This window comes from Chionomys nivalis, chromosome 11 (genome assembly GCF_950005125.1).
Source record: "Chionomys nivalis chromosome 11, mChiNiv1.1, whole genome shotgun sequence".
NCBI lineage: Eukaryota > Metazoa > Chordata > Mammalia > Rodentia > Cricetidae > Chionomys > Chionomys nivalis.
The window spans coordinates 34,351,303-34,376,462 of record NC_080096.1 but is presented as its reverse complement, the minus strand read 5'-3'; the positions used below and the strand labels follow the sequence as shown (position 1 = coordinate 34,376,462).

Sequence of the window (25,160 nt, the reverse complement as noted above, 5' to 3'; positions counted from 1 at the left end):
TTATTTTCTCCCAGAGAACAAAACTGAACAGCCTCATGAGACAGAGAACCCCCCTTTCCCAGTATCCTTCCTCTAGCCACTACTCCAGACCAGCTGGTTATCAGTGGAGACCCCGCTGCTCCTCATGAGAACGCTGGTGGAAGACGAAGGTGATGGCTGTAGATGAAGCATCCCAGGCAGCCTGGAGTACCTCATCCTGGAGCCCCCGTTTATCTGTACTATGGTTCCACTGAGCCAGATCTGAAGTGCAGTCAGAACCATCAGGGGGTGGCCAGACCTGGCGGCTGTTTACACAGCGGCGGCAATGCAGCCTGGGGTCAGAGGACAGAGTTGTGGTCACTACAGATCTTATTTCTGTGCTGCTCAGGTAGCTCGAGATAATGACAAGGGCACTCCGCCTACCTGTCATGTGTGTCACTGAGGCTGGCTTCATCCAGGGTAAACAGCTCTTTCAGCTCACCAAGCGAAAAATGTCTCTCCACATCCTGCTCCTCGTCAACCACACAGCTGCTCAGTGCCTTCTTGTGGCTCTGCCGCTGAAAGATCTTCTCCTCTATGGTTCCAGTCTAGAAGTAGGATGAAATACAGCTCAGTCATCCTGTAGATGCCCAGGGAGCAGGAAAACCAGGGTGAAAGACATCTTGAAAAGGAGCAATGAACGCAAAGTATAAATCCTGGGCTAATATCTGTCTCAGCTGAGATCCATTCCCCTAGTTTTTCTAGAGTCAAGAATTGTGCTGTTTTGCCCATTTTCTGAACCAGTGGAGGGTGTCGGGGATGGGGCTAAATTCATTTAGGGTAAAATCAGGTTATCTGTAGCAAAGCTCCCTCACACCAGACCCAACTCTCTTTATTCAATATCATGAGTATTTTTTCAGGTCATATACTATTAATAGGATGCAAGGAGGAATGAAGTATGATCCATCCTTTAGGTCACTGACCACTTCGATAGACAGACTTACAAACAAACTTGTACAATGACAGAAGTCTGTACATGATACCCAGGGCCCTGTAGAAGGACTGGTAGAGGAGTTCAGAAAAGATTGAAAGTAGATTATATTTGAGCTAACTCAAAAAAAAAAAAAAAAAAAAAAAAAAAAAGATTACAAGCCAAGAGAGAAAACTGCGTATAATGGGGTTTGAAAAACAAAGAGCTTCAATTAGTTGTTCAGGAAGCTGAGGCTGGAAGATTTCTTAGAAACAGGGTAAAGAATGTGAGTATAAGAAAGTTAGAAAGCCAGACAGTGGTGGCGCACGCCTTTAAGGCCAACACTTGAGAGGCAGAGGCAGGTGGATCTCTTGAGTTTGAGGCCAGCATGCTCTACAGAGCTAGTTCCAGGACAGTCAAGACTACACAGAGAAACTGTTTCAATCCCCCAGCCCACCCCAAAAAAAGCTAGAAAGAAAGGATAGAAAAGTAATAAGATGATCTCTATTAAAGCTTTGAAAACAAATGACTCACAACATACTAGAGCCTTAAGAATAATTAGATGAGGAACTAAGATCACTAGAGATGAAGTCAAGCATGATACAAGATAGATACTAGATTTGGGAAGGAAATGAAGACAGCTTGTATATGAAATCATCAGTAAGCTACAGATACAGACAACGGTCTGCGTGATCTGTAGTGGATAAGTAACATTTACCACTTCTTAGCCCTTTGGTACACGGAGCATGAGACGATTTTAAAGTAAATGACATGTTATAAAAGCAAACAGTGCCCTATGAAAAGTATCTTGAGTAAGCATCTCAAGAGCACAGCAAGAAAAGCATCTGGAAGAGAGCAAAGAGGAGGGATGAGGGAGAACAGAACAAAGGACTCAGGGTTAAATACATAGTGAGGTCGCATAGAGGCAGAAGGGCTAAAAAGAGACACACTAAAAAATAGTTAAGAGGGTCTTGATTTGTGACCCACCCCCACTCTGATCAACATCACCATCCTTACAGATAGCAGTCGGTAAATATAGCAGGTCTTCTTTTGACCATCACGCCAGACTCGGGCCATAGCTTGTTCATCATTGGCTGGGTTCCAGTCAGGATCAAACATGACCAGACGGTTAGCACCAATGAGATTAAGACCACAGCCCCCAGCTTTGCTGCTCAGCATGAAGACAAAATCAGGACTCTGGAAAGAACAGAAGGAGGGGGTGGAGTGCACACACTTTTCAACTCAACTACATGTCTCCTGTCATTCTTGTATACTCACTCAGAGGACAAGTCGGTGTGCCTACCATTCAGTTTCCCAACCCACAAAGTCAGATTTTAGTCAGTCAGCTTCATATTATCACACCCACCAGAACACAAAAACAAAGAAATACAGTTCCTCACAGCTTTTCAACACTTAATTCCTATGCATTGATGTACTTACCGATGGATTATTGAAGCGCTCCACAACCTTGGCTCGCTTCTTAATGGACATTGTGCCATCCAGGCGAACATACAGGTACCTGGAGGGATATCCAAAGATCAAGACCCAAGAAGGATGAATTCCTTGAAGCTATGGCCACCAATAAGACTAGATTAACCATCTTGAGGCTGCCTGTGCATTGTCTAAGGTCTCCCAATGAGAAGGACAGAGATGTAAGGGCAGGAATTAAGATCTGTGAAGTACCCGAGGGACCAGGATACAAGCCTGTGCAGAGATGGAATTAGTGCCATCACAGCCATTAGGGAAGAGAACTCAGGAAAGTCATTCATATAGCCACATCTTGATAAACACCTAATAACCAGAAAAACCTAGTCCTCCTAGAGTACCAGTGAGGGAGATATATCCCTTTGCTAGCCTGGTTAGACTCTTCCTACCTTCGAGCTCGGCACAGCTTTTCAAAGAGATCCAACGTCTGAGTATAATTAGACACCAGCACAACTTTGTCACTGCTGCGGCTTCGCGTCACGGCCAGAATGTAATCAAGGACCAGCATCTTACCTGGGAAGAGTGACTACTATTAGTCCTCACAGGTGGCCTTCCCAGTGGCCCAGGATTGCTACACTTGATATCCTGCTTTCACACAGGATAGCTTCGGCAGAGAGACCATTTCCCACCCTTCTATCGTTCCTCCAAGGAGGCCATCTGCTGATGGGGAGGGCTCACCTGACAGCTGTGGCTCCACAGCTTTAGAGGTGTAACCAGGTGGGAAGGTATCCAAAGCACCCTCAAAGCCATCCTCCTCTGTCACACACTTGTCATAGATTAAAGCTGGATCTGGGGAAAAAATGCTGGTGACTTTGCTTTTCTAAAGCTTCCACTTCAGTACTCACCCTCTGGATATCTGGCACCTAAGAAAAGGAGGCCTCGCTTACAACGAGACTGTCTTGGGGGTCCACCCTCCCACCCTCCCATAGGGTGTAGCCAGTACCATCTGGAAGCCTAGATGGACAGTATCACACACTACTATGTTCTCCCAAAAGGAGAGACTCAACATGAGAGGCATTGTTTGTTATTTCTCCTCCTGCCTAATGTTGTACAAGAGGACGTGTACATACAAGCACTCACATACACAGCACAGCACATCTCCAAGCACCAAGATGCAGTTTCTAAAATAAAGGCATAGTTCACGGAGAAGAGTCCACAAGCAGGAGTCATGTCTTATGGAGAGTTAAACTACATGTGGCCTCCGTGAGGTCTCTAGTGAAGGTCACTAGCCTATCCACAGGAAATACCTCTCCCTTGCTCACCCACACAGAAGATACTGGGCTTGGGCACACTCACGGTTACAAAGCTTCTTTAGAGAGGTGATAGAAGACAGGGAAGACACACTCATCTTGCCTTCACGCAATTCTTCTTCGGGTTTAGCCTGTCTCAGAAATCTCTTATATAACTCAGTTTGAAGGGCTGTCAGCCTGAAAATAAAGAGGCAGGTGGTTAACCAGAAAAGGCTGGACCACACACACTGCTACCCTAAGAACATCTTGAGATTCAGCCATGCTTCAGAAGCTAAGCTTTTACCCACTCACTGCATGCCTTTGAGTTGGTTTCAGTACCTACAACAAACCACCTGCTCAATCTTTACTGGCAGATATTTAGAGAGGATGTCTGATGTTCTCCGTATCAGGCACCTAGGGAAAATGAGAAAAAGCAACAGGCTGGTGAAAATGATGTGCTGTATATTAGAAGAAGAGCTCCTACCTAAAGGACCAAGACTCACTCTATTTTATGTCAGACCTATCATTTCTATGACATATATCAAAGACTTATTATTCCATATATGAGATTTGTTTGTTTGTTTCAGGGTTTTAATCATGGGAACAAAGGCCTTCAAAATTATCTAGCTTAGACTGACATCTTTTCTTCCCTTCAGCTTCTTGGTTGGTCTTTAAAAGAAAGCTAAGGTCTTGCATTCAATCTGTAGCTCTGTCTGGAAAAGTGGGTCACAAACTAAGGGACTTTTTAAAAAAAATTTATGTGTATGAGTGTTTTCCTTGTATGTATGCCTATACGTCATGTTTATCCCAGTGCCCTCAGAAGTCAAAAGAAAGCACTAGATCCCTGGAACTGGAATTAAGTACACTACCACGGAGGTATCAGGAATCCTCTGCAAGAATAAATAACATGTGGGCTGAAGAGATGGCTCAGTGTTTAAGAGCACTGACTGCTCTTCCAGGGGACCCGGGTTCAATTCCTAGCACCCACATGACAGTTATAGACAGTTACAGCTGTCTGTAACGCCAGTTTCAGGGAACTCGACATTCATGGTAAAAACACCAATATACATTAAAATAAATTTTAAAAAAAGAACAACATGTGCTCTTAACCACTAAGCCAACTCTCCATGTCCTAAACTGTACGTCTTTACTGGGAGGATTCTATCTACATTTGCAGGTAACAGCTGTCATATGACTCCCAGAGTTTTTAAACTCTCATCTCCTGGGTAGACCAGAATCAATAGAGAGGCATCTTCTGAGTAGCTACCTAGTCAGACATGATAGCAGATGCCTGAATCCCAGCATCTGGGAGGTAGCCTGGGATACATGAGATAATATCTCAAAAGACGAGGAGAAAAAAAAAAAAAAAAACTCAGCAGCTTCATGGGACACAATAAATCTGCCACCTAAAATTGGTAGGAAGAGGTAGCCATGCAGTTGGGAAGAGCAGGACATTCATAATGTAAATCATCAAGGGTGCATACCAACAACCGGAATCCAGAATGTGCTTGCCCCTGGTTCATTTGAAACCCACAAAAAGAAATAGGTCCTCTTGGTCTGGGAGCCATGCAGACATTCTTAAGCTTTCCCCAAAACTAGAGTCTGCACATAGAAAGCCAGTTTATGTTAAAGTTGCTTTAGGCTAAACCAACTGTCAAGAGGTTCTGAAGTGCTAGCAAGGATATGTCTTGTTCAGGAGGCTAACTGTACTAACAGAGTGCTTCTTCACCAGGCCGATAAGAACAAAACCAGGCCAAAGGGCTCCCCAGAAATGGAACTTACCCTGTAAGACTTTGTTATTTATTCAGTGACAATTCATGGCACAGATCCCACTACTTCTCCCAAATACCAGTCCTTAAAGGCTCCAGACAGCCAAGCCCACAGATCGGGGCAGTTCCCAAATAGCTTAGAAGATCTCAAATCATTTGGCTGACCAGAGTTGAAACTATTACCTGTTCACGATACTGATGAGCTCCCGCAGACGTTCCTCCCCTAGCTGTCTGTCTGCCTCACTGGCAGCTGCATCTCGACTCTTCAAAATTGGCAACTCAAAATGCTTCTTAAACTCCTGGGCAGTTCCTAAACTCAGGAGAGAATTAAGAATATTAAAGAATGTAAGGGTGGAATGATTTTTCTTGCTGCTAATAATGACAAACCATCTTGTCACCAATCACCCTCCCTGCTGAGAATAAAGCTGAAAAAAATACAAGCAATTTTATTTAATGAATCAGACAGCAAAATAGTTAAGATTTGAGTCCCTGATAAAATAAAATACCCTGATAAAAAAAAACCTTATAGCAATTGTTAATGAACTAAAATTACAACTATAAGATAAAGACACAGAACTAAAAACTTAAGAAACAAAAACGGGGCAGTGGTGATACACTAGGCCAGCCCAGTCTATTCCAGGACAAGTAGGGCTGAGGTATCTCTCTAGCCCTTCATTTATTTGTATGTTTGTTTGTTTGTTTTAAAACAGGATTTCTCTGTGTTGCCCTGGCCTTCCTGGACAGAGTGCTAGGATTAAAGGCATGTGCCACCACTGCCCAGCTCTATACTTACTTATGTGCCAGGTGGTGGTAGCGCACTCCTTTAACCCTGGTACTCAGGAGGCAGAGGCAGGCGGATCTCTGTGAGTTCGAGGCCAGCCTGGTCTACAGTACAAGTTCCAGGACAGGTTCCAAAGCTATACAGAGAAACCCTGTCAAAAAAAAAAAAAAATTGAAACTTTTAAAAACTGTGGTAGAAAGCAGTCAAGACCACCTGTGCACTGCTGCGGGACAATGGCCTTGTCCTTGTAAAGATTCGCCACTTGTACTGGTTTAATAAAAATGCTGGGGGGCTGGAGAGATGGCTCAGCGGTTAAGAGCATTGACTGCTCTTCCAGAGGTCCTTAGTTCAATTCCCAGCAACCACATGGTGGCTCACAACCACCTATAATGAGATCTGGTGCCCTCTTCTGGCCTACAGGCAAGATACTGTATGTATGTATGTATGTATGTATGTATGTATGTATGTATGTATGCATGTATAAATAAATAAATAACTCTTTAAAAAAAAATGCTGAATGGCCAGTAGCCAGGCAGGAAGTATAGGTGGGACAACCAGAATAGGAGAATTCTGGGAAGAGGAAAAGCTTAGTCTTCAGTCATCAGTCAGACACAGAGGAAGCAAGATGAGAATGCCTCACTGATAAAGGTACCAAGCCACATAGCTAACACAGACAAGAGTTATGGGTTAATGTAAGATGTAAAAATTAGTTAATAAAGTCTGAGCTAACAGGCCAACCAGTTTATAATTAATGTGTACGCCTCTGTGTGTTTCTTTGGGACTTGAACAGGCTGCAGGACCAAGCATGCTAGAAACCTCTGTCAACAAAGCACAGGCACCCACATGCACATACCATATTAACATATATCACACCTAATTATAACGCACAGGGATATTTCCAGCTCCAGTTGATAGGCACACAATCCCTACCTACATAGCTAACACTGCCTCTGCAGAAGATAAATGGCCCATATTGGTCTTCCTGAGTTGCTCCACAGTCAAAGTCACCCTACAGTTTTGCCTCCCCACCCCTTTTCCTCTTTTGAGGAAAGGTCTAATGTACTCCCTATGTACAAAATGATTCTGAACCCCTGATCCTCCTGCCTCTCATCTCCCAGGTGCTGAGATTACAGGTATCAGCTTAGCTACAGCCTGGCTACTCTATGACAAGAGAAGCCTTCCAACAAGAGTTTCTACTCATCCATACCTAACTGGTAATGTCTCCTTGCTCTCCTCACTCTAAGGACAAAGCAGGAAGGCAGGGCTCCTTACCCAAAATGCCTGAATTAACGAAGTGCACCAAGCTGAAATATTCAAGCAAGTCATTTTGGATGGGGGTCCCAGAGATGAGCACCCGCCGGCTGGTATTCAAGCTGTCCAGGGCCTGGTAAGTCTGATTCTCAGAGTTTTTAAGCCTGTGTCCCTGAAAGATAATTAATTACAACTTACAACAGTAAATGATAAAATTAAATGACAGCAAAGTCTGTAGGGAGAAAAGAGTCAAACATTACAGGTCTTGAAGTTACAGGAACTAGACAGGCCAGCAGAGGCTTCTTTGCCTACTGCCTCAGAGAAAAGTATTAGGCTCACAAGGTAGTACCAATGTTACACCCAAAAAGCAAGGATTCCCTGTTTCTTCCCATTCTTCCATTTTCAAACTTCCAGAACTTTATTACTCACCAATTTCACAGTCAACGTGGCCATGATATAGACCCATGCTTTCAGGGAGTCCTCCCCCTCCCTGCCGTCCAAGCAACCCAAACTTTCAGAGCCAGGTGCCTCGGTGTCTTGTTTGAGCCATGATGCTAAACGTGGAAGGTGGAGACCTCAGCCATACTCACCTCCAGGCAGTCATTCAGCTTCTATATCCAAAGAGCTTCCCTTGAGAGCTCTTCCCTAACCTGTCCTTCCTGCAGTCATCGTTAATGTCTCTTGAAGCCATTTATGTTTAAGAAGATAGAAAAGTTTAATCCCAGCACTCGGGAGGCAGAGGCTGGCGGATCTCTGTGAGTTCGAGACCAACCTGGTCTACAAGAGCTAGTTCCAGGACAGGCTCCAAAACCACAGAGAAACCCTGTCTCGAAAAACAAAAAAAAAGGAAGAAGAAGAAGAATATAGAAAAGGACTCTTTTCTTAAGAACCAGGCAGCTGAGAGAGTCAAATGACCTTCCTTCCTTTTTTTCTTTTTGTCTGTATTAACTACTCTGGCTGTCCTGGAACTTGATTTGTAGACCAGGCTGTCCTCAAACTCACAGATATCTGCCTGCCTCTGTCTCCCAAGTGCTGGGATTAAAGGTCTGCACCACCACCTGGCTTTTTTTTTTTTTTAATAATTTATCTTTATTTTATGTGCGTTGTTGCTTGCCTGCATGTATATCTGTTTGACATTGTGAGCTGCCATGTGGATGCTGGGAATTTAACCCGGGTCCTCTGGAAGGGCAGCCAGTGCTCTTAACTGCTGAGACAGTTCTCCAGTCCCTGAATGCTTTTTAAATGTTTTTTCATTAATGTGTACGTGTGTCTGCATGAGTTCATTTGTACATGTTTGCAAGTGTCTGCAGAAGCCAAAAAGTGCTAGATACTATAGAACTGAAATTATATTTGTGGTTAGGAGCCACCTCATGTGGGTACTGAGAACCAAACCCATGACATCTTTAAGATCAATGTCTTAGTCACTATTCTATTGCTGTGTAAAGACACCAAGACCAAATTAACTCTTATAAAGAAAGCATTTAACTGGTATCTTGCTTACAGTTTCAAAGGGTTAGCTCATTATCATGATTTGTAGGCATAAAGACTGGACCTAGCATGCATGGGCTTTTGAAAGTTCAAAGCCTACCCAGTGACACACTTCCTCCAACAAGATCACACCTCCTAATACTTCTAAATCCTTTCAAACAATTCTACTCCCTGGTGACTAAGCATTCAAATATGAGCCTCAGGAGGGGTCACTCTTATACCAAGCCAATCAGCAAGCAGTCTCAGTTGCTGAGACATCACTTTAGCCCTGACCCTCTCTCCTCAGCCTTTTGAGTTTCTAAGATTATAGGCTTATGCCACCATCCCTAGGTAACACACTAGACTTTATCTCTGTGCTTCTAATCATTCAAAGATCCCTAACCTAGAATAAAAACCATCCTTACCAGACACTGGGATAAGAGCTTCTCCCCAGTCAACTCACTGAGTCCCCACAATAACCAGATGAAGCAGGTATTTTCCAGATGCAGAAATACAAGCTCACATGGTTAAATCACCTAAGAGTAAGGTCATACTACTGTTAGGTGGCAGAGCCAGAATCTAAATAAAGTCCTTCTTTGGTCTAAGATTACTATTTAGAGGGGAAAAATACCAAATTGGCCCACAGTACCAAAACCCTCCTCAGAGTTTCATTTGTTTGAGATAGTGTCTCATTCTGTAGTCTTGGCTGGCCTAGAACTCTCTATAGTAGACCAAGCCAAAACTCAGACATCCACCTGTCTCTGCCTCCCGAGTGCAGCTTTCCTCAACTGTATGCACTGTTTCAGTTTCAACCCTCTACGGCAAACCAGTGCCATGGGTTCTCCCACTCACTTGCATCCTCCAGTGTGGCATCTCTATTCCTGGCATTCCCCACTGCTAGTAATGTTTAGTGAAGACTCTGACATCCTGATCTTCTACCTTCTAGACTATAAGTGTTAAGTACCTCATCACATATGACCAGTCCAACATTTCCTTTTTTAAGGACTCCAACATGAAGGCGGAAAGTCTCATAGGAAATGATGAGAATGGGAGAAGGCACTCGAGCTCCACGCTGGTTCATAAATCCTTCTACAACAGAACAGTGTCAGGATAAATCAGCAGATCTCAAAGAAAAATAGTCTGATAGTTGTTTAACAGGGCCTTGAAAAAATTGTGCTGTTTTCCAACGGCAGTTTTCCCATTTGTCCCCACACTGCCATCAACACTGGCCACAAATGAACACACAAGTAAAAAGCCTGGGTGGAAGAGTACAGCCTTGTTTGTTAAAGCTCCATACCCAGTTTTCGGTCTATCTCGTCCTTAGAGCCTCCGTCGATGGCTAGAGGTTGGATCCTCCCGCCAAGCCATTTCCCAACCTCATTGTACCAGTTCTTCACCAAGCTGGAAGGTGACACTACCACTGCTTTCTCGATTTCAGGCTTGCACTCTGGGCTCTGGCGTAAAAGTGTCCACATTAACGTGATGCACTGCAGCGTCTTTCCCAGGCCCATCTCATCAGCCATGATGCAGCCATGGCTTCCCGGGATTCGACGACTGGTGACACACTCCCATAGGAACTTCACTCCCTGAGGAATAACACCGTTTAGTCCGCTTGACACCTGCTCAACCCCAGCCACACACCCTTCCCCTGACCCTCATTTACCTCTCTCTGATGAGGCCGCAACACCTTACTGAGAATAGGATCAACAACCACGTGGACAGGGAGTTTTTCCCTGAGAAAACATAGCAGGAAAAAATCAGATTCAGGCAAGGTCAGTCCTCAGGAAGTGGTATCTGCAGGCCCAGAAGGTTGATTGCACCTTCTCCCCGCAACGAATAGACCACCGTGAGCTTTATTAGGGGTCAAAAACATCAGAAAGGTTGACACCCCTGTCCTCACCCCATCATTTGCCCCTCCAAATGAGCATGGCAGAGGGCAGTGAGGAACCCCCACAACCTGAACACTACCACAGTCTCCCACAATCCCCTTTCCAACCACTTGCTCTGGATATTGTGCAGTAGCCATGGCAGCTCTGGCAGCCTGTGACAATTCCAAAGGAGGAAAACAAATCACACACCCTCCCATCCTTCCAGGCATGTATGCTTATAGTGGACTAGAACTACTCAAAAAATACCAATGTGCATACTTGTCAAGCTTCAGCTGGTCATGGACGCTTAGTGGGGGAGGCTCATACAGAACCAAGGCACCTTCTTCCAGAGGATCATGGAGGGCACGACGGACACCAGCTCTTTTCAGGCCCAATGCACGAGAGCCCAGAGGACCTAAAAATCAGCAGTCAATCTGTGAGCTAACCCGCTATAATCAGGCACGCCAGCAAGCCAAATTGAAATGCCCATCTTTCACGTACCTTTCTGAATCCCCACGGCCTTCTTTCCCTGAACTCCTTCAAACCATTTATGCATCTATTTGACCATTATCTTGTCAGTTCTCAAGCGTTTTTTCCTAATTTATTTCTCCCATTCAACTAGAAACTTCTGGAGGGCTTTATCAAGTTCATCTCAAGTCAACTGTAGCAAGGTATAAAACTCAACAGAGGCCTTTCCTATGTGAGAACTTGAAAGCTGGCTGCTTCCCTTCCCGTCCCCATTCAGGCACAATGCAATGTCCTACACAAGACAAAGGAAAACTGTGGACATCAGACCTCCCACAGTCAACCTTAGAAAAAAGTTAGCACTGAACGTGCTTAAACTGAATGAAGGCCAGAGTCATTAGCCACTGCCCCACGAAGATGAAGGACAATTGGTCTTGGCAGTCCCTGCTAAACGCAGTATAGCTTCACACAAGCCTCAGGAGGATCACGTCAAACACATCCACCGATGGACTGACATCTTCAATTCCCAGGTTAGCATATAAATCTTTAATCTATCCAGGCACATTGACAAAAGCAAAAAAACCAAAAAACTGAAAAGATGTGCCAGGCATGGTAGTGCACAGTTGTAATCCCATCACTTAGGATCCTGAGGCAGGAGAATTGCTGTAACTCTGAGGCCAGGCTGGGTTACAAAACAAAAGCCTGCATCAAAACAGACGCTGGAGATGTCTAAGCAATTAAGAGCGTGCACTGCTCTTCCAAAGAATCTGGGTGTGACACCCAGCACCCACTTCAGTCAAGTCACAAGTACAGATAACTCCAGCTTCTGAGATCCAATGCCTCTGACCTTCTCAGGTGGCCAAATGAACACACGTGCACGTGTACGTACACACACACACACACACACACACACACACACAGCATAGCATATACTCACACAGACACATACACATGATTAAAAATAAAAAACTACAGGCAGGGGCTGGAGAGATGGCTCAGTGGTTAAGAGCATTGCCTGCTCTTCCAAAGGTCCTGAGTTCAATTCCCAGCAACCACATGGTGGCTCACAATCATCTAAAAAAAAAAAAAAAAATGAGATCTGATGCCCTCTTCTGGCCTGCAGGCAAATACACAGAATATTGTATACATAATAAATAAAATAAAATAAACTACAGGCATAGTAGCACAGCACTTAGGAGGCAGAGGCAGGCAGACCTCAGTAAACTCAAAGCCTGATAGCCTAGTCTACAAAGCAAATTCCAGGTCACCCAGGATTACACAGTGAGACCCTGACTCAACCAAAACACAAAATAAATTTTAACAAAAAAAAAAAAAAAACGACCAAATAAGAAAACTAATAATCTCCATTTTACCTTGATAATTTGGAATGGGGACCTTGAAAGGCTTTGACAAAATGCTTCGAATAAATGCTTCCTAAAAAGAAAAAGAAAAACAGGAACTCAGGAGATGTTATAGATCAATAAATAGTCTAACACGTTCTACTTCTGGGTTTTTTGTTTGTTTGTTTTTTTGTTTTGTTTTGTTTTGATTTTTCGAGACAGGGTTTCTCCGTAGCTTTTTGGTTCCTGTCCTGGAACTAGCTCTTGTAGACCAGGCTGGCCTCGAACTCACAGAGATCCGCCTGTCTCTGCCTCCCGAGTGCTGGGATTAAAGGCGTGCGCCACCACTGCCCGGCTACTTCTGGTATTTTTAATTATCTCATTCACTTTATTTTGTGTATGGGTGTTTTGTCCCTCTTCCTACCACAAAGCTAACCTCCCAACCACAAATAAATTTGTTGCTGCATTAGTTCTGCCAACTATTTAATTTTCATAAATCCATATCAGCTTTCTTGAAAATTAAACAGCCTGCTGGGCAGTGGTGGCGCATGCCTTTAAACCCAGCACTTGGGAGGTAGAGGCAGGCTGACTCTGTGAGTTCAAGGCTAGCCTGGTCTACAAGAGCTAGTTCCAGGTCAGCTAGGACTGTTACACAGAGAAACTCTGTTTCGAAAAGACAAACAAACAAACAAACAAGAAAAATTAAACAGCCCAAAGATTAGAAGTAATATAGGCAGTAGCCATCAGTAGAATATGAACAGAAAAATGACCAAGATGGCTAATAAGAGCTAAGCCTCTCTCTTTCATAAAGTCACAATTAGGAGGCCAGGCTACAGTCTATGTACACCAGGCTAGCCTCAAGCTTTCAATTCTCCTGCCTCAGCTTCCTGAGTACTGAGATTATAGGCATGTACCACCACATCTACCTTCCTCCTATCACGATTTAGTCCTCACTAAGAGCCTATGAGGCCTACGAGTTGCTGTTATTCAAGGCAAGCACAAAGATATAAAGCTATAATCCTAGGATTTAGGAGAATGAGCAAGGACAATACAGAGATTGAAGCCAGTCCAGGTAAAACCTTGTCCCCAAAAGAAAATTAAGCCAGGTGTGGTAGCTCATACCTGTTACTCAGAATTTGAGAGGCAGAGGCAAGAAGATCAGAAGCTCAAGATTATCTTTAGCTACACAGTAGGCTTTGAGGCCAGCCTGGGCTACACGAGACCCTGTTTCATAAAGGGGGGAAAGATGCCTAGAGAAAGAGCTCAACAGTTAAGAGTACTTTCTGCTTTTCCAGAACTCAAGTTCAGTTTGGGAAGACTTAACTCCAGCTCCATGGGATCCAGCGCCCTTGTCCGGCCTATCCCTGCCCCTATACACATGGCAGGCATTCACATTCCTACATTTTCTCTCTGTGTCTGTCTCTGTCTCTCAGAAAGAAAAAAGAGAGAAGGAAAGAAAGAGACAGAAAAAGGTGATTACTGTCACACCCAACAAACAGTTGGCTCCCAGGATCCACAAGCTGTCCTCTGCCTCCCTAAGAGCCACAGCATGTGCACACCTCCACTCACACAGTACATACAGCATGTGTAAGTGTGTACAGTGTGTAAGTGTGCTCAGTGTGTACAGTGTGTAAGTGTGCTCAGTGTGTACAGTGTGTAAGTGTGCTCAGTGTGTACAGCCAGTGCAGATGGAGAGCTTAATCCTTCACTCATGGCCATGCCCAAAGCCAGGAAGTGCTACCTGCCACAGGAAGGTCCAAGGACATAAGGAGAGAATAAGCTCAAGTTGGTCGTGGCAGAGGCAGGTGGAGCTCTGTGAGTTCAAGGCCAGCCTGGTCTACAAAGTGAGTTCCAGGACAGCCAGGGCTACGTAGAGAAATCCTGTCTCAAAAAAAAAAAAAAAAAAAAAAAAAAAACCAAGAGAAGAGAAACTCATGAACAGAAAAAGAAACCAAAAGGTTGAAGAAAGCAGATACATGCAGGCACTAGAAAGGAACAGCCAGTGTGGGCTACCTGGAAATCAAAACTACACAATGGACTCTCTGAGGCAAAGCTGAGGGAAGGGGGGGAGGGGAGAGGGAGCAAGAGGAAGGAGACAGAATTAATGATGAACCGAATGGTAGTAAAGTTTGATCTTTATCTGTAAACAGCTGGATTATTTTGGAGATTATATTGCTTGTGAACCCTGGCAATATCACAGCTAGGACCACAGGGAGCAAGGAGAAATCAAGAGCAAGCACCCTGAAGTTGTGTTTCTCTGTGTGCAATGGAGGGTGACACACAAGTGGGTTCTCTCCTCCCACCAGGTGGGTCCTGGTGATCAAACTGGGGTCCATCAGGCTTGGTGGCAGGTTCCTTTTCCTGCTGAACCATCTTGCCAGCCCATGTTATGCTTAGTTTTTTGAGCTAGATCTCACTAGGCAGCCCAGGCTTGCCTGAAACTCACTCTGTAGCCCAGGCTTGCCTGAAACTCACTCTGTAGCGCAGGCTTGCCTGAAACTCACTCTGTAGCCCAGGCTTGCCTGAAACTCATTCTGTAGCCCAGGCTTGCCTGAAACTCACTCTGTAGCGCAGGCTTGCCTGAAACTCACTCTGTAGCCCAGGCTTGCCTGAAACTCACAGCGCTCCTCCTGCTGCCAGCTCCCGAGCAGTAGCATTACGGGCATAACCCATCACATTTGGCTCCTAATGGGACCAGATTATAGGAAAAAGCAGTAATAAAAACTCCTTTTTGCCAAAGCCAAGCATGTCTTGCCATGAAACTTTTACCTTTATATTCTAATGCATTTCTTTACATATACAGATAATAAATTTCTAAAAACCAAATGGTTTCTTTACAAAGAAAAAAAAACCTTATTTTTGTGATCTACTGAAAGAATTGGCAAATGAACATCACCACCACTAAGTAAGTGACAAAATACTAAATTCTGCTTATCTGCATCTGAAGAAAGCTTTTGTTTTTTCAGTGTCATTACACTGAGGTTAGCCTAGCGACTCACATATAATCCAGTTTGAACTTGAACTCACAATTCTTCTGCATCAAGCTTGCCTGGCTCTGACTAAATTTGTGATTTAGCATGAATACTATAGTTATGAACAGCAAAGATAATCATTAAGAAAAAACACTAACAAAAAAAAAAAAGTCTGCCAGGTCCTACAGGCAATGGTAGTGGGCGCCCTTAACATCCCAGCACTCGGGAGGCAGAGGCATGATACAGGTATACTGTGGTATCTTTTGAGAGCCATTTCAAAGTCTTTCTCAGCTCTTACCTTGGCTTGAGGGACTAATATCCCAGAAAACTTGGCAACAGTACTTTTCATGTTGTCTTAAAAGATTCAAACAAATCTGGGACTGGAGAGATTGGCTGCTCTTCCAGAGGTCCTGAGTTCAATTCCCAGCAACCCAGCAACCACATGACGGCTCACCCCCATCTGTAATGAGATCTGGTGACGGCTTCTGCATATGTGCAAGCAGAACACTGTATATGTAATAAAAAATGTTTTTTAAAAATTAAATCCTCAGGGGGCTGGAGAGATGGCTCAGAGGTTAAGAGCACTGACTGCTCTTCCAGAGGTCCTGAGTTCAATTCCCAGCAACAACATGGTGGCTCACAGTCATCTGTAATGAGATCTGGCGCCCTCTTCTGGCCAGCAAGCATACAAACAGACAGAACACTGTATACATAATAAATAAATCTTTTTTTTTTTTTTTTTTTGGTTTTTTCGAGACAGGGTTTCTCTGTGGTTTTGGAGCCTGTCCTGGAACTAGCTCTTGTAGACCAGGCTGGTCTCGAACTCACAGAGATCCTCCTGCCTCTGCCTCCCAAGTGCTGGGATTAAAGGCGTGCGCCACCACCGCCCGGCTATAATAAATAAATCTTAAAAAAAAAATTAAATCCTCAGCCAGGCGGTGGTGGCGCACGCCTTTAATCCCAGAGGCAGGCAGATCTCCGTGAGTTTGAGACCAGCCTGGTCTACAAGAACTAGTTCCAGAGGCTGGAGAGATGGCTCAGTGGTTAAGAGCACTGGCTGCTCTTCAGAGGTCCCGAATTCAATTCCCAGCAACCACATGGTGGACTCACAACCATCTATAATGGGATCTGAAGCCCTCTTCTGGCCTGCAGGGACATGCAGACAGAGCAGTCATAGCTAAAAAGAATACATAAATAAGAAAAAAAAAAAAAGAATTTGATATCAATTCCAAAACTAAAAAAATTACTTTCAGGATTATTTGGGAACACATGCCTATAATTTTAAAAAGTACATAAATTAGGACAAGAGGCTAGATTTAGACCAAGTATATTCCAAATTTTAGGACAAGAGGCTAGATTCCAAATTTTAGGACAAGAGACTAGATTTTGACCAAGTATATTTCAAATTTTAAAAAGATTTCCAATAGAACTCAGAAGCCATAGGATCTGTAGGACAAAGAGCAGGCTATGATAACAGTGCCAAACTGAGGCACAGGCACGCCCTCATTCGCTTGTGCTGATAATTCATACCATATATTTTGAGAATTCCTTTCCTGGGAAACAATGTCTACCCTCTTCCCCAAACAACCAACCAAATTCCACTAATGTTCGCCCTACGAAACCAAGGAGCGTATCTGGCTTACTTACAGGGCACAAAGGACGGGTTGCTGGCAGGAGCGTGGGTGACCGCAAAGCAGCAACACAGCCAGCATGGATGATTGCTTCCCAGCAGCCAAGATGGAGCCTTCTTCATTCACTCTTTCCCAGTCTAAACACTAGGGCCTCCCCAGACCACAATTAAAGAAGAATAATTGCCTAACAAATGATTGGGAGTGGCTGGAATCCCAGATGAGGGTCCAGTGACTGTCCCTATCTCTCCCCTTAAAGGGAAGGTCACCAGTCCCCAAGCCCTATCTATTGTAAGCTTATCTAACGGAAGATGGTGGCTTTCTTGCTTGGAGAACAGTGTTCTACAGTGATCTTTCCTTATGATGGAGAAGGAGGGAACATTCTCCACAACCAAGAGCTTACTTCAGCAGGCTCAAGGGGCAGTTATTCCCAGTCTTTCCACCTCAACTGCTCCATCCCTGCTAGTTCTTCCTCACCAGTCTGATTTAATCTTTTACCTCCCCCTTCTACAGGCAAACTTTTAGAAAGAATCAAAGTCTGCCTTACTATCTCCCACTCCAATCTGCCTCCACTCCTCAGAAGTGGCTCCTCACAAGGCCTTGGCCTGCATGCTTCTAATTCCAGTGGACAAGTTTCCATTCTTATCTTAACAAAGCTAACCATTCTTTCCTCAACTACGCTGCCCTAATCACTCTCCCACTTCTCTGGAATCTCATGCTCAGCCCAAAGAGTGTTTCCACCTCTGCCTAAATCGCCTAAATGCCCTAAAAAGTCAGTTGTTCCTCAGGGCTCACGACTTAAGCCCAAACTTCTTCTGACTGTAGATTCACCCTGATAAGCCAACACACTTTGAGACATCAAGTATCTCTTTGCCAAAGATCACCTAATCTATTTATTTTTAAAATTTTACTTTTTATTTTAAGTGCATTGGTGTTTTGCCTACGTGTATGTCCGTGTGAGGGTATTGTAACCCCTAGAACTAGAATTACACAGTCTTGATCCACCATGTGGGTGTTGGGAATTGAACCCAAGTCCTCTGGAAAAGCAGCCAGTACTCTTAACGGCTAAACCATCTCTCTCCAGCACCCCCCATATATCCCAAACTCCTAGGCTACTCACACACATTTGCAACAACCTCTAAAAGTAAATACATACAGGCTCTTCAAAATTCACCATGCCCAAGGCTGAAGTCTTCATCTCTAAGGCCACATTAAGGCTTTTGTGAGAGCTAGACAATTTTATCTTTTGAGCCTCTTTTTCCATTTTAAAAAAGGAAAGAAAATTATATCCAAGAGAATGTGTGTATGTGTGTGTGTGTAAGGTGTGTTAGAAATAAAGACAAATTTATTAAAGAAGATTAGGACAGGTCTGAAATAGAAAAGCCGAGAAAATATTTCCATGACTTCACTGGACAGATAAATGTAATATGGGCTATATACATGCCTATATAATTTTCTTTTTCTTTTAAAAGGAATTAAAGGTCAGCCTGGGCTATACAAAGGAGGCGATGGAATAAAGGCCGCCACTGCTGCAGGTTACTGTCAGAGGGACTGCCACAAAACAAAATACCTGCATCTACTACCAGCAGGAAAACACCAGGAGCTCAAGGACCACAGAAGAGCCGGGCGGTGGTGGCGCACGCCTTTAATCCCAGCACTCGGGAGGCAGAGGTAGGCGGATCTCTGTGAGTTCGAGACCAGCTTGGTCTACAAGAGCTAGTTCCAGGACAGGCTCCAAAGCCACAGAGAAACCCTGTCTCGAAAAACCAAAAAAAAAAAAAAAAGGACCACAGAAGACCTGAGAGAGCACAGCCTCTAATGGAAGGTGAGGAAACTTTATCATAACTCATGGCAATCCTGAAACTATGGCACACCTTGAAATTAAACATTATCAGAAGTCCAGCTAATTTCCCTTATGGAATCTGGTCTGCTGTGAGAAACTGCTGAGACCGAACAGTGTTGCTGCCTTGCAGAGGAAGTGAGGCTTATCTGGCTGAGCTTTTGTGATGATGGTGGTGGCTTTTTGAGACGGAATCTCACTGCGTGTTCTAGGCCAGGCTAGCCTTGAACTTGCAGAGATCCACCTGCCTCTGCTGCTGAGTACTGGGACTAAGGGAGTGTGTCAACCACTGGGTGGTTTTTGTTTTTTTGTTTGTTTGTTTTTTGGTTTTTTTTCTTTTGGTTTTTCGAGACAGGGTTTCTCTGTGGTTTTGGAGCCTGTCCTGGAACTAGCTCTGTAGACCAGGCTAGTCTCGAACTCACAGAGATCCGCCTGCCTCTGCCTCCCAAGTGCTGGGGGTGGTTTTTGTTTTGTTTTTGAGACAGAGTTTCTCTGTGTAGCTTTGTAGCCTATTCTGGAACTTGCTTTGTAGACCAGCTAGTACTGGAATTAAAGGTGTAGGTGTCCTTTCTGAAAACAGCAATTTGTATGCTATCCCTGTCAAATGTATAACAATTATGCCATGAGATATCCAGTAGCACAGAGTTCAAGTCTAGCCTGAGCAACTTATTACATAAGCTCACACCTCAAAATACAAAGTGAAAAAAAGGACTGGAGATGCAGCTCAGTACAGAGCAGTGGTTCTCAACCTTCCTAATGCTTCAATCCTTTAATATTGTTCCTCATGGTGCAGTAACCCCAATATTATTTTTATTTCTACTTTATAACTGTAATTTTGTTACTGTTATGAATTGTAATGTAAATATTTTTTGGAGACAGAAGTTTGCCGAAGGGATTGCAAACCACAAGCTGAGAACCACTGGTCTAGAGCATGTTAAAGGACCTATATTTAAGAGTTAGGCATGGTGGTGTAATCCCAGCAGAGGTAGGCAGATCTCTTAATTTGAGGGCAGCCTGGTCTACAAGTGAGTTCCAGGACAGCCAGGGATACAACAGAGAATCATTGTCTCAAAAAAATAAATAAAATTTAAAAAAATAATAATAAAAATCAACAAGTCAGGCAGTAGTAGCTCACTAGCTCACACCTTTAATCCTAGCCAGTACTCAGTACCCAGGCAGCTCTCAGACAGAGGCAGGTGGATCTCTATGAATTCAAAGCCAGACTGGTTTACTGAGTTCCAGGACAGTCAGGACTACAAAACCCTATCTAAAAAAAAAAGAAAAGAAAAGAAAAGAAAAGAAAGAAAGAAAAAAGAAGGAAGGAAGGAAGGAAGGAAGGAAGGAAGGAAGGAAGGAAGGAAGGAAGGAAGGAAGGTCAGTCAGAACATTCCAGGGGATCTGACACCCTCTTCTGGCCTCTACAGGCATACATGCAGACAAAATATCCATACACATATATAACTAAATAAAAGGGTTTTTTTGTTTGTTTTATTTTAGAAATAGGGTTTTTCTTTGCTTCTTCTTTTTTTTTTTTTTTTTTTTTTTTGGTTTTTCGAGACAGGGTTTCTCTGTAGCTACGGAGCCTGTCCTGGAACTAGCTCTTGTAGACCAGGCTGGCCTCGAACTCACAAAGATCCGCCTGTCTCTGCCTCCTGAGTGCTGGGATTAAAGGCGTGCGCCACCACCGCCAGGCTGAGATAGGGTTTTTCTTTTTCTTTTTTTTTGGTTTTTCGAGACAAGGTTTCTCTGTGGTTTTGGAGCCTGTCCTGGAACTAGCTCTTGTAGACCAGGCTGGCCTCGAACTCACAAAGATCCGCCTGTCTCTGCCTCCTGAGTGCTGGGATTAAAGGCGTGCGCCACCACCACCCGGCGAGATAGGGTTTTTCTATGAAACAGTCCTGGCTATCCTGGAACTTACTCTGTACACCAGACTGGCCTCGAACTCACAGAGATCCACCTACCTCTGCTTCTCAAGGGCTGGGATTAAAGGCATGCATCACCACTGCCCAGCTTAATAAAAGTTTTGACAGATTTCAAGGCCGCCCTAGGACTACTTGAAACAACTATCTCCAAAAAAAGGAAGGAAGGAAGGAAGGAAGGAAGGAAGGAAGGAAGGAAGGAAGGAAGGAAGGAAGGAAGGAAGGAAGGAAGGAAGGAAGAAACCAAAACAAAAAAGCCACCCACAGTATCTGAACAGTGCTGCAACCTTCCTTCTTGACTCATTTATTTAGGAATCTAAGCCACTTTTTAGCTGGGACCCACAGAGTTGTTATAAACAAGGAAAGATTCAAGCAAACCTCCCAGCAGATCACATAGAAGCCAGGGACAAGATGATCACTCTGCTGTGAAGAAATCCAAGGCAAAAGAACTAGGCATACACACAGAACCAGGCCGGTTGTACTTATGACTTACATGTTGACTGCTATCCAAACAGGGTGGTCGGTTGATTAGCTGAGTCAAAGGTTTCCGAAAAGGAGACAGGAAACACTGGGTCTCATTGCTGGACTTCTGTTTCTTAGGAGTCTAGGAGAGAAATGGGAAAGCGACCTTGCAACACCCAGACAACCCCAGAGACCACCCTACTGGTGACCAGCCCTTGAGTACTTAGAGCCAGGAGTTGACAACCACTGAGCATGTGTTGTCCCGGGTACTTGAGAGGTTGAGGCAAGCTAGCAATATTGCTCAGTTGTTGAGCTTTTGTCTAGCAAATATAAAAGCCAGTATTAGGGGACGCCGCAAAAAAGTGCCAGCAAGATATGGTGGCACACACCTTTAATCCCAGCATTTGGGAAATGGATGCAGGAGGATCAGGAGTTCAAGCCCATCCCTTGCTCACAGCCAGTCTGGGCTACAAAACAAAATTACTTATTGTCAGACACCACACTAAACCCTTTTTAAATTTGTTTATTTTATGTGCATTGCTGTTTTGCCTGTGTGTGTCTGTGTGAGCATGTCGGAACCCTGGAACTGGAGTACAGACAGTCTTGAGATGCCATGTGGTTGCTGGGAACTGAACCTTGAGTCCTCTGGAAAAGCAGCCAGTGTTCTTAACCACTGAGACATCTCTCCAGCCCCCACACTAAACTCTTAACATGTATTACCATATATCACTATCACAGCAACCCTAAGATATTATGTTTACGGGCTGGGGAGATGGCTCGGTGGTTTAGAGCATGTGCTGTCCTGCCAGAGGACCTGAGTTCAATTCCCAGCACCCACATAGGAAGTCTGCAACTGCCTCTAACTCCAGCTCCAAGGGGATCTGATACTATTGACCTACACAAGCAACTAAACACACACAAATATACATAAATTAAAAATATATCTTTAAAAAAAATATTATGTTTACTAGCCTCATCTACCAAGTCAGAAAACTGAAACTTGCCGTGCGGTGGTGGCGCACACCTTTAATCCCAGCACTTGGGAGGCAGAGGCAGGTGGATCTCTGTGAGTTCAAGGCCAGCCTGGTCTACAAGAGCTAGGTCCAGGACAGGCACCAAAGCTACAGAGAAACCTTGTCTTAAAAAAGAAAGAAAGGAAGGAAGGAAGGAAGGAAGGAAGGAAGGAAGGAAGGAAGGAAGGAAGGAAGGAAGGAAGGAAGGAAGGAAAGAAAAAAAGAAAGAAAGAAAAGAAAACTGAAACTTGCTGGGCACGGTGGCACACATCTTTAATCCCGGCTTATGGGAGGACGAGGCACATGGATCTCTGTGAGTCTGAGACCAGGCTGGACTAGGGAGTTCAACACTGTCTCCAAACAAACCAACAAACAAAAAACAACCAGTACCTTTAGAAGTAACAACCAAATACAGCTCCATTCATTACTCACATGCAGAGAATGAGCTTTGTAAATGGAAAGAGGGAGCCATTGTTCCTCTCCCAGGAGCAAAGCAGCAATGCTAATGAGCTCCAGGTAGCTGTGGTGGTTTACTCTGAAGGTGAAAGGGGGGTAGCTAGCTTTTTAAAGTCACGGTGAGCTACATCACCGTGAGTTTGAGGTCAGGCTGAGCTTTATGAGAGACCCTGTCCCAAAAGGTGGGGGAGCGGGAGTGTCTTGAAACAGCTGAGCAGTATGGACACTTGCCACCAAACCCGAAGACCTGAGTTCAATACCTAAACCCACATAGTGGAAAGAGATAACTGACTCTCTCCTTAAATGTCAAAGCATATACACTCTCCCCAAAACAAGTTTAAAAAAGAAGTTAACCTCAAGTCATCAGCACGCTGGTACCAGCTCGTCAAGCTGTCAGCGATGATTACAGACGGCAGATCTGAAGCAGTCGCCAGGCCCTCTTTCTCCACGTGCCTTTACTCACACACTGACCCTAACAAAGACAAGTGCCTTCTAGGACAGATATAGCGGCCCAGGCCATTAAACCCAGAACTCAGGAGGCAGTAGCAGGTGGATCTGAGTCCAAGGCCAGCCTAGTCAACACACAGTGAGTTCAAGGTCAGCCAGAAAGCTACATAATAGAGAACTCCTGTCTCAAAAAGACAAAAAATAAATAAATAAATTAAAAAAAAGAAGTGCCAGTCAGGCATGGTGGCACAAGCCTTTAATCCTTGTGCTTGGGAAGCAGCAGCAGGCAGATTTCTAAATCAAGAGGCTAGACTGGTCCTCAGAGCAAGCTCCAGGGGCAGCCAGGGCTACCAGAGAAACCTTATCTTGAAAACACAAAACAAAACCAAAAAAAGTGCATCTAGTCCTTCCTTAAGGGATCCTTTCCTTAAAAGCTCCCACGTGGGCCGGGCGGTGGTGGCGCACGCCTTTAATCCCAGCACTCGGGAGGCAGAGGCAGGCAGATCTCTGTGAGTTCGAGGCCAGCCTGGTCTACAAGAGCGAGTTCCAGGACAGGCTCCAAAGCTACGGAGAAACCCTGTCTCGAAAAAAAAAAATAATAATAATAAAAATAAAAAAAAAAAAAAGCTCCCACGTGGCAAAATCCCTTAAAGAAAGGTTTTACGTATCCCAGGCTTGGGTAGGTACACTATATACGCTATATAGTCTAGGGAAGCACAGAATATAGGTGTGCACCCCACACACACTTTTTGCAGTTCTGGGACCCAACATAACCTATTCCTTGCCTTTAATATACTCCTCCCATGAAGAAAAACAGAGGTTGTATTAGTTTCTAGAGAACCTACCCGAAGGACAATTTCATTAATCTTATTCAATGCCTGGTACATGGTAAATTTTCACTGATAACTGCCAGATGTGTTAGTGCATGCCTATGACCACAGGCGGTCTGAGGAGGCAGACCACAGGGCTATCTGGTGATACAGTCGAGAGAGGGGGGGGGAGGCTACTAAATGGATGAAAGATACTTTCTGAAGATGATTTTGGACCACAGAAACCAACTCCAGATTCCTTTTCTGTCCAAACAGCCCTGTATCCCCATCTTCCATATTCCCTAGAACACTCACTACTGTCTCAGGCTGCCAGTCTTCATCCTCAGATGATCTGCCGTCTGGTTTCCTCCTGGCCAGCTGGCTGGGGGCTAAGCTCCTCCTCTGTAAGGGAGAACAGAAAGTGAGTACCTGCAGAGATCCTGCAGCAAAGGCCCCGTTAAGTCTGCTTAAGGTCACACTTACCATCCTGGATCCAGAAGCATCAGATGTCAAGTACCCATCAGCTAAATTAAAAGCACCAGCAACAGAGAGGGCAGGACCAGGGCATGCTTTTGAGGGGAGCTGCTATATCATTGAAAAGAAAGTCTAAAGAGTCGTCATGGGTGGAGACGCAATCAGGGGCTGGAACTTGGGTCCAAACCGGGTACTTAGATCGCCAGTTACTCAAGGCTCAAGAAATCCAGAGTGCAAGTCCAGGCGGAGCTGGGTATAAACCTAGGATGGAAGAGAAGACCGATGAAGTTGCAGGTGAAAGTGGAGTCGGAATTCCGTCCCTCGCTGGGCTGCTTCCCTGAGGGTTATCACCAGCCAAGAGAAAAGTAGAGATTAAAGTGTGAAGGCAAGGCGCCTGAATCCTAAGAGGGGGATGGGAATTTACCAGAGCTGGACGGATGCCAAACCTCAATCTGAGAGATGTCAAGTAGGAACCCAGGAAAAGACTTGAGGGACGTTAAACAGGAACCCGGGAAGGGCCAGTAAAAGGTCCAGGTTGGGAGGAGGAGAATCTGAAA

At 44.5% G+C, this 25,160-nt stretch overlaps 1 protein-coding gene across 1 annotated transcript; it reads right to left on the bottom strand.

Moving 5' to 3' along the window:
* Positions 1–55: 55 nt before the first annotated feature.
* Rad54l (RAD54 like) lies at positions 56–25,160 on the bottom strand. Its single transcript, XM_057784636.1, has 19 exons — positions 25,028–25,160; positions 24,613–24,864; positions 24,445–24,531; positions 21,436–21,546; positions 12,617–12,677; positions 11,058–11,193; positions 10,574–10,643; positions 10,208–10,496; positions 9,875–9,999; positions 7,465–7,615; positions 5,595–5,721; positions 3,982–4,056; positions 3,710–3,840; positions 3,092–3,202; positions 2,803–2,926; positions 2,369–2,447; positions 1,946–2,125; positions 403–566; positions 56–311 (listed from the first exon to the last, which is right to left on the bottom strand). Exons 2-19 carry the CDS (start codon positions 24,613–24,615, stop codon positions 101–103), a joined length of 2,235 nt encoding a protein of 744 aa, XP_057640619.1. The 5' UTR covers positions 24,616–24,864; positions 25,028–25,160; the 3' UTR covers positions 56–100.

What these genes read in the sequence shown, in the direction of transcription:
- Rad54l (XM_057784636.1), bottom strand. An exon ending in TCTAAAGAAGCTTTGTAACC is followed by an intron (nt 3,203 to 3,709) that starts GTGAGTGTGCCC and finishes TTTTTTCCCCAG; the next exon opens with ATCCAGCTTTAATCTATGAC. An exon ending in TGTGGAGCCACAGCTGTCAG is followed by an intron (nt 2,927 to 3,091) that starts GTGAGCCCTCCC and finishes CACTCTTCCCAG; the next exon opens with GTAAGATGCTGGTCCTTGAT.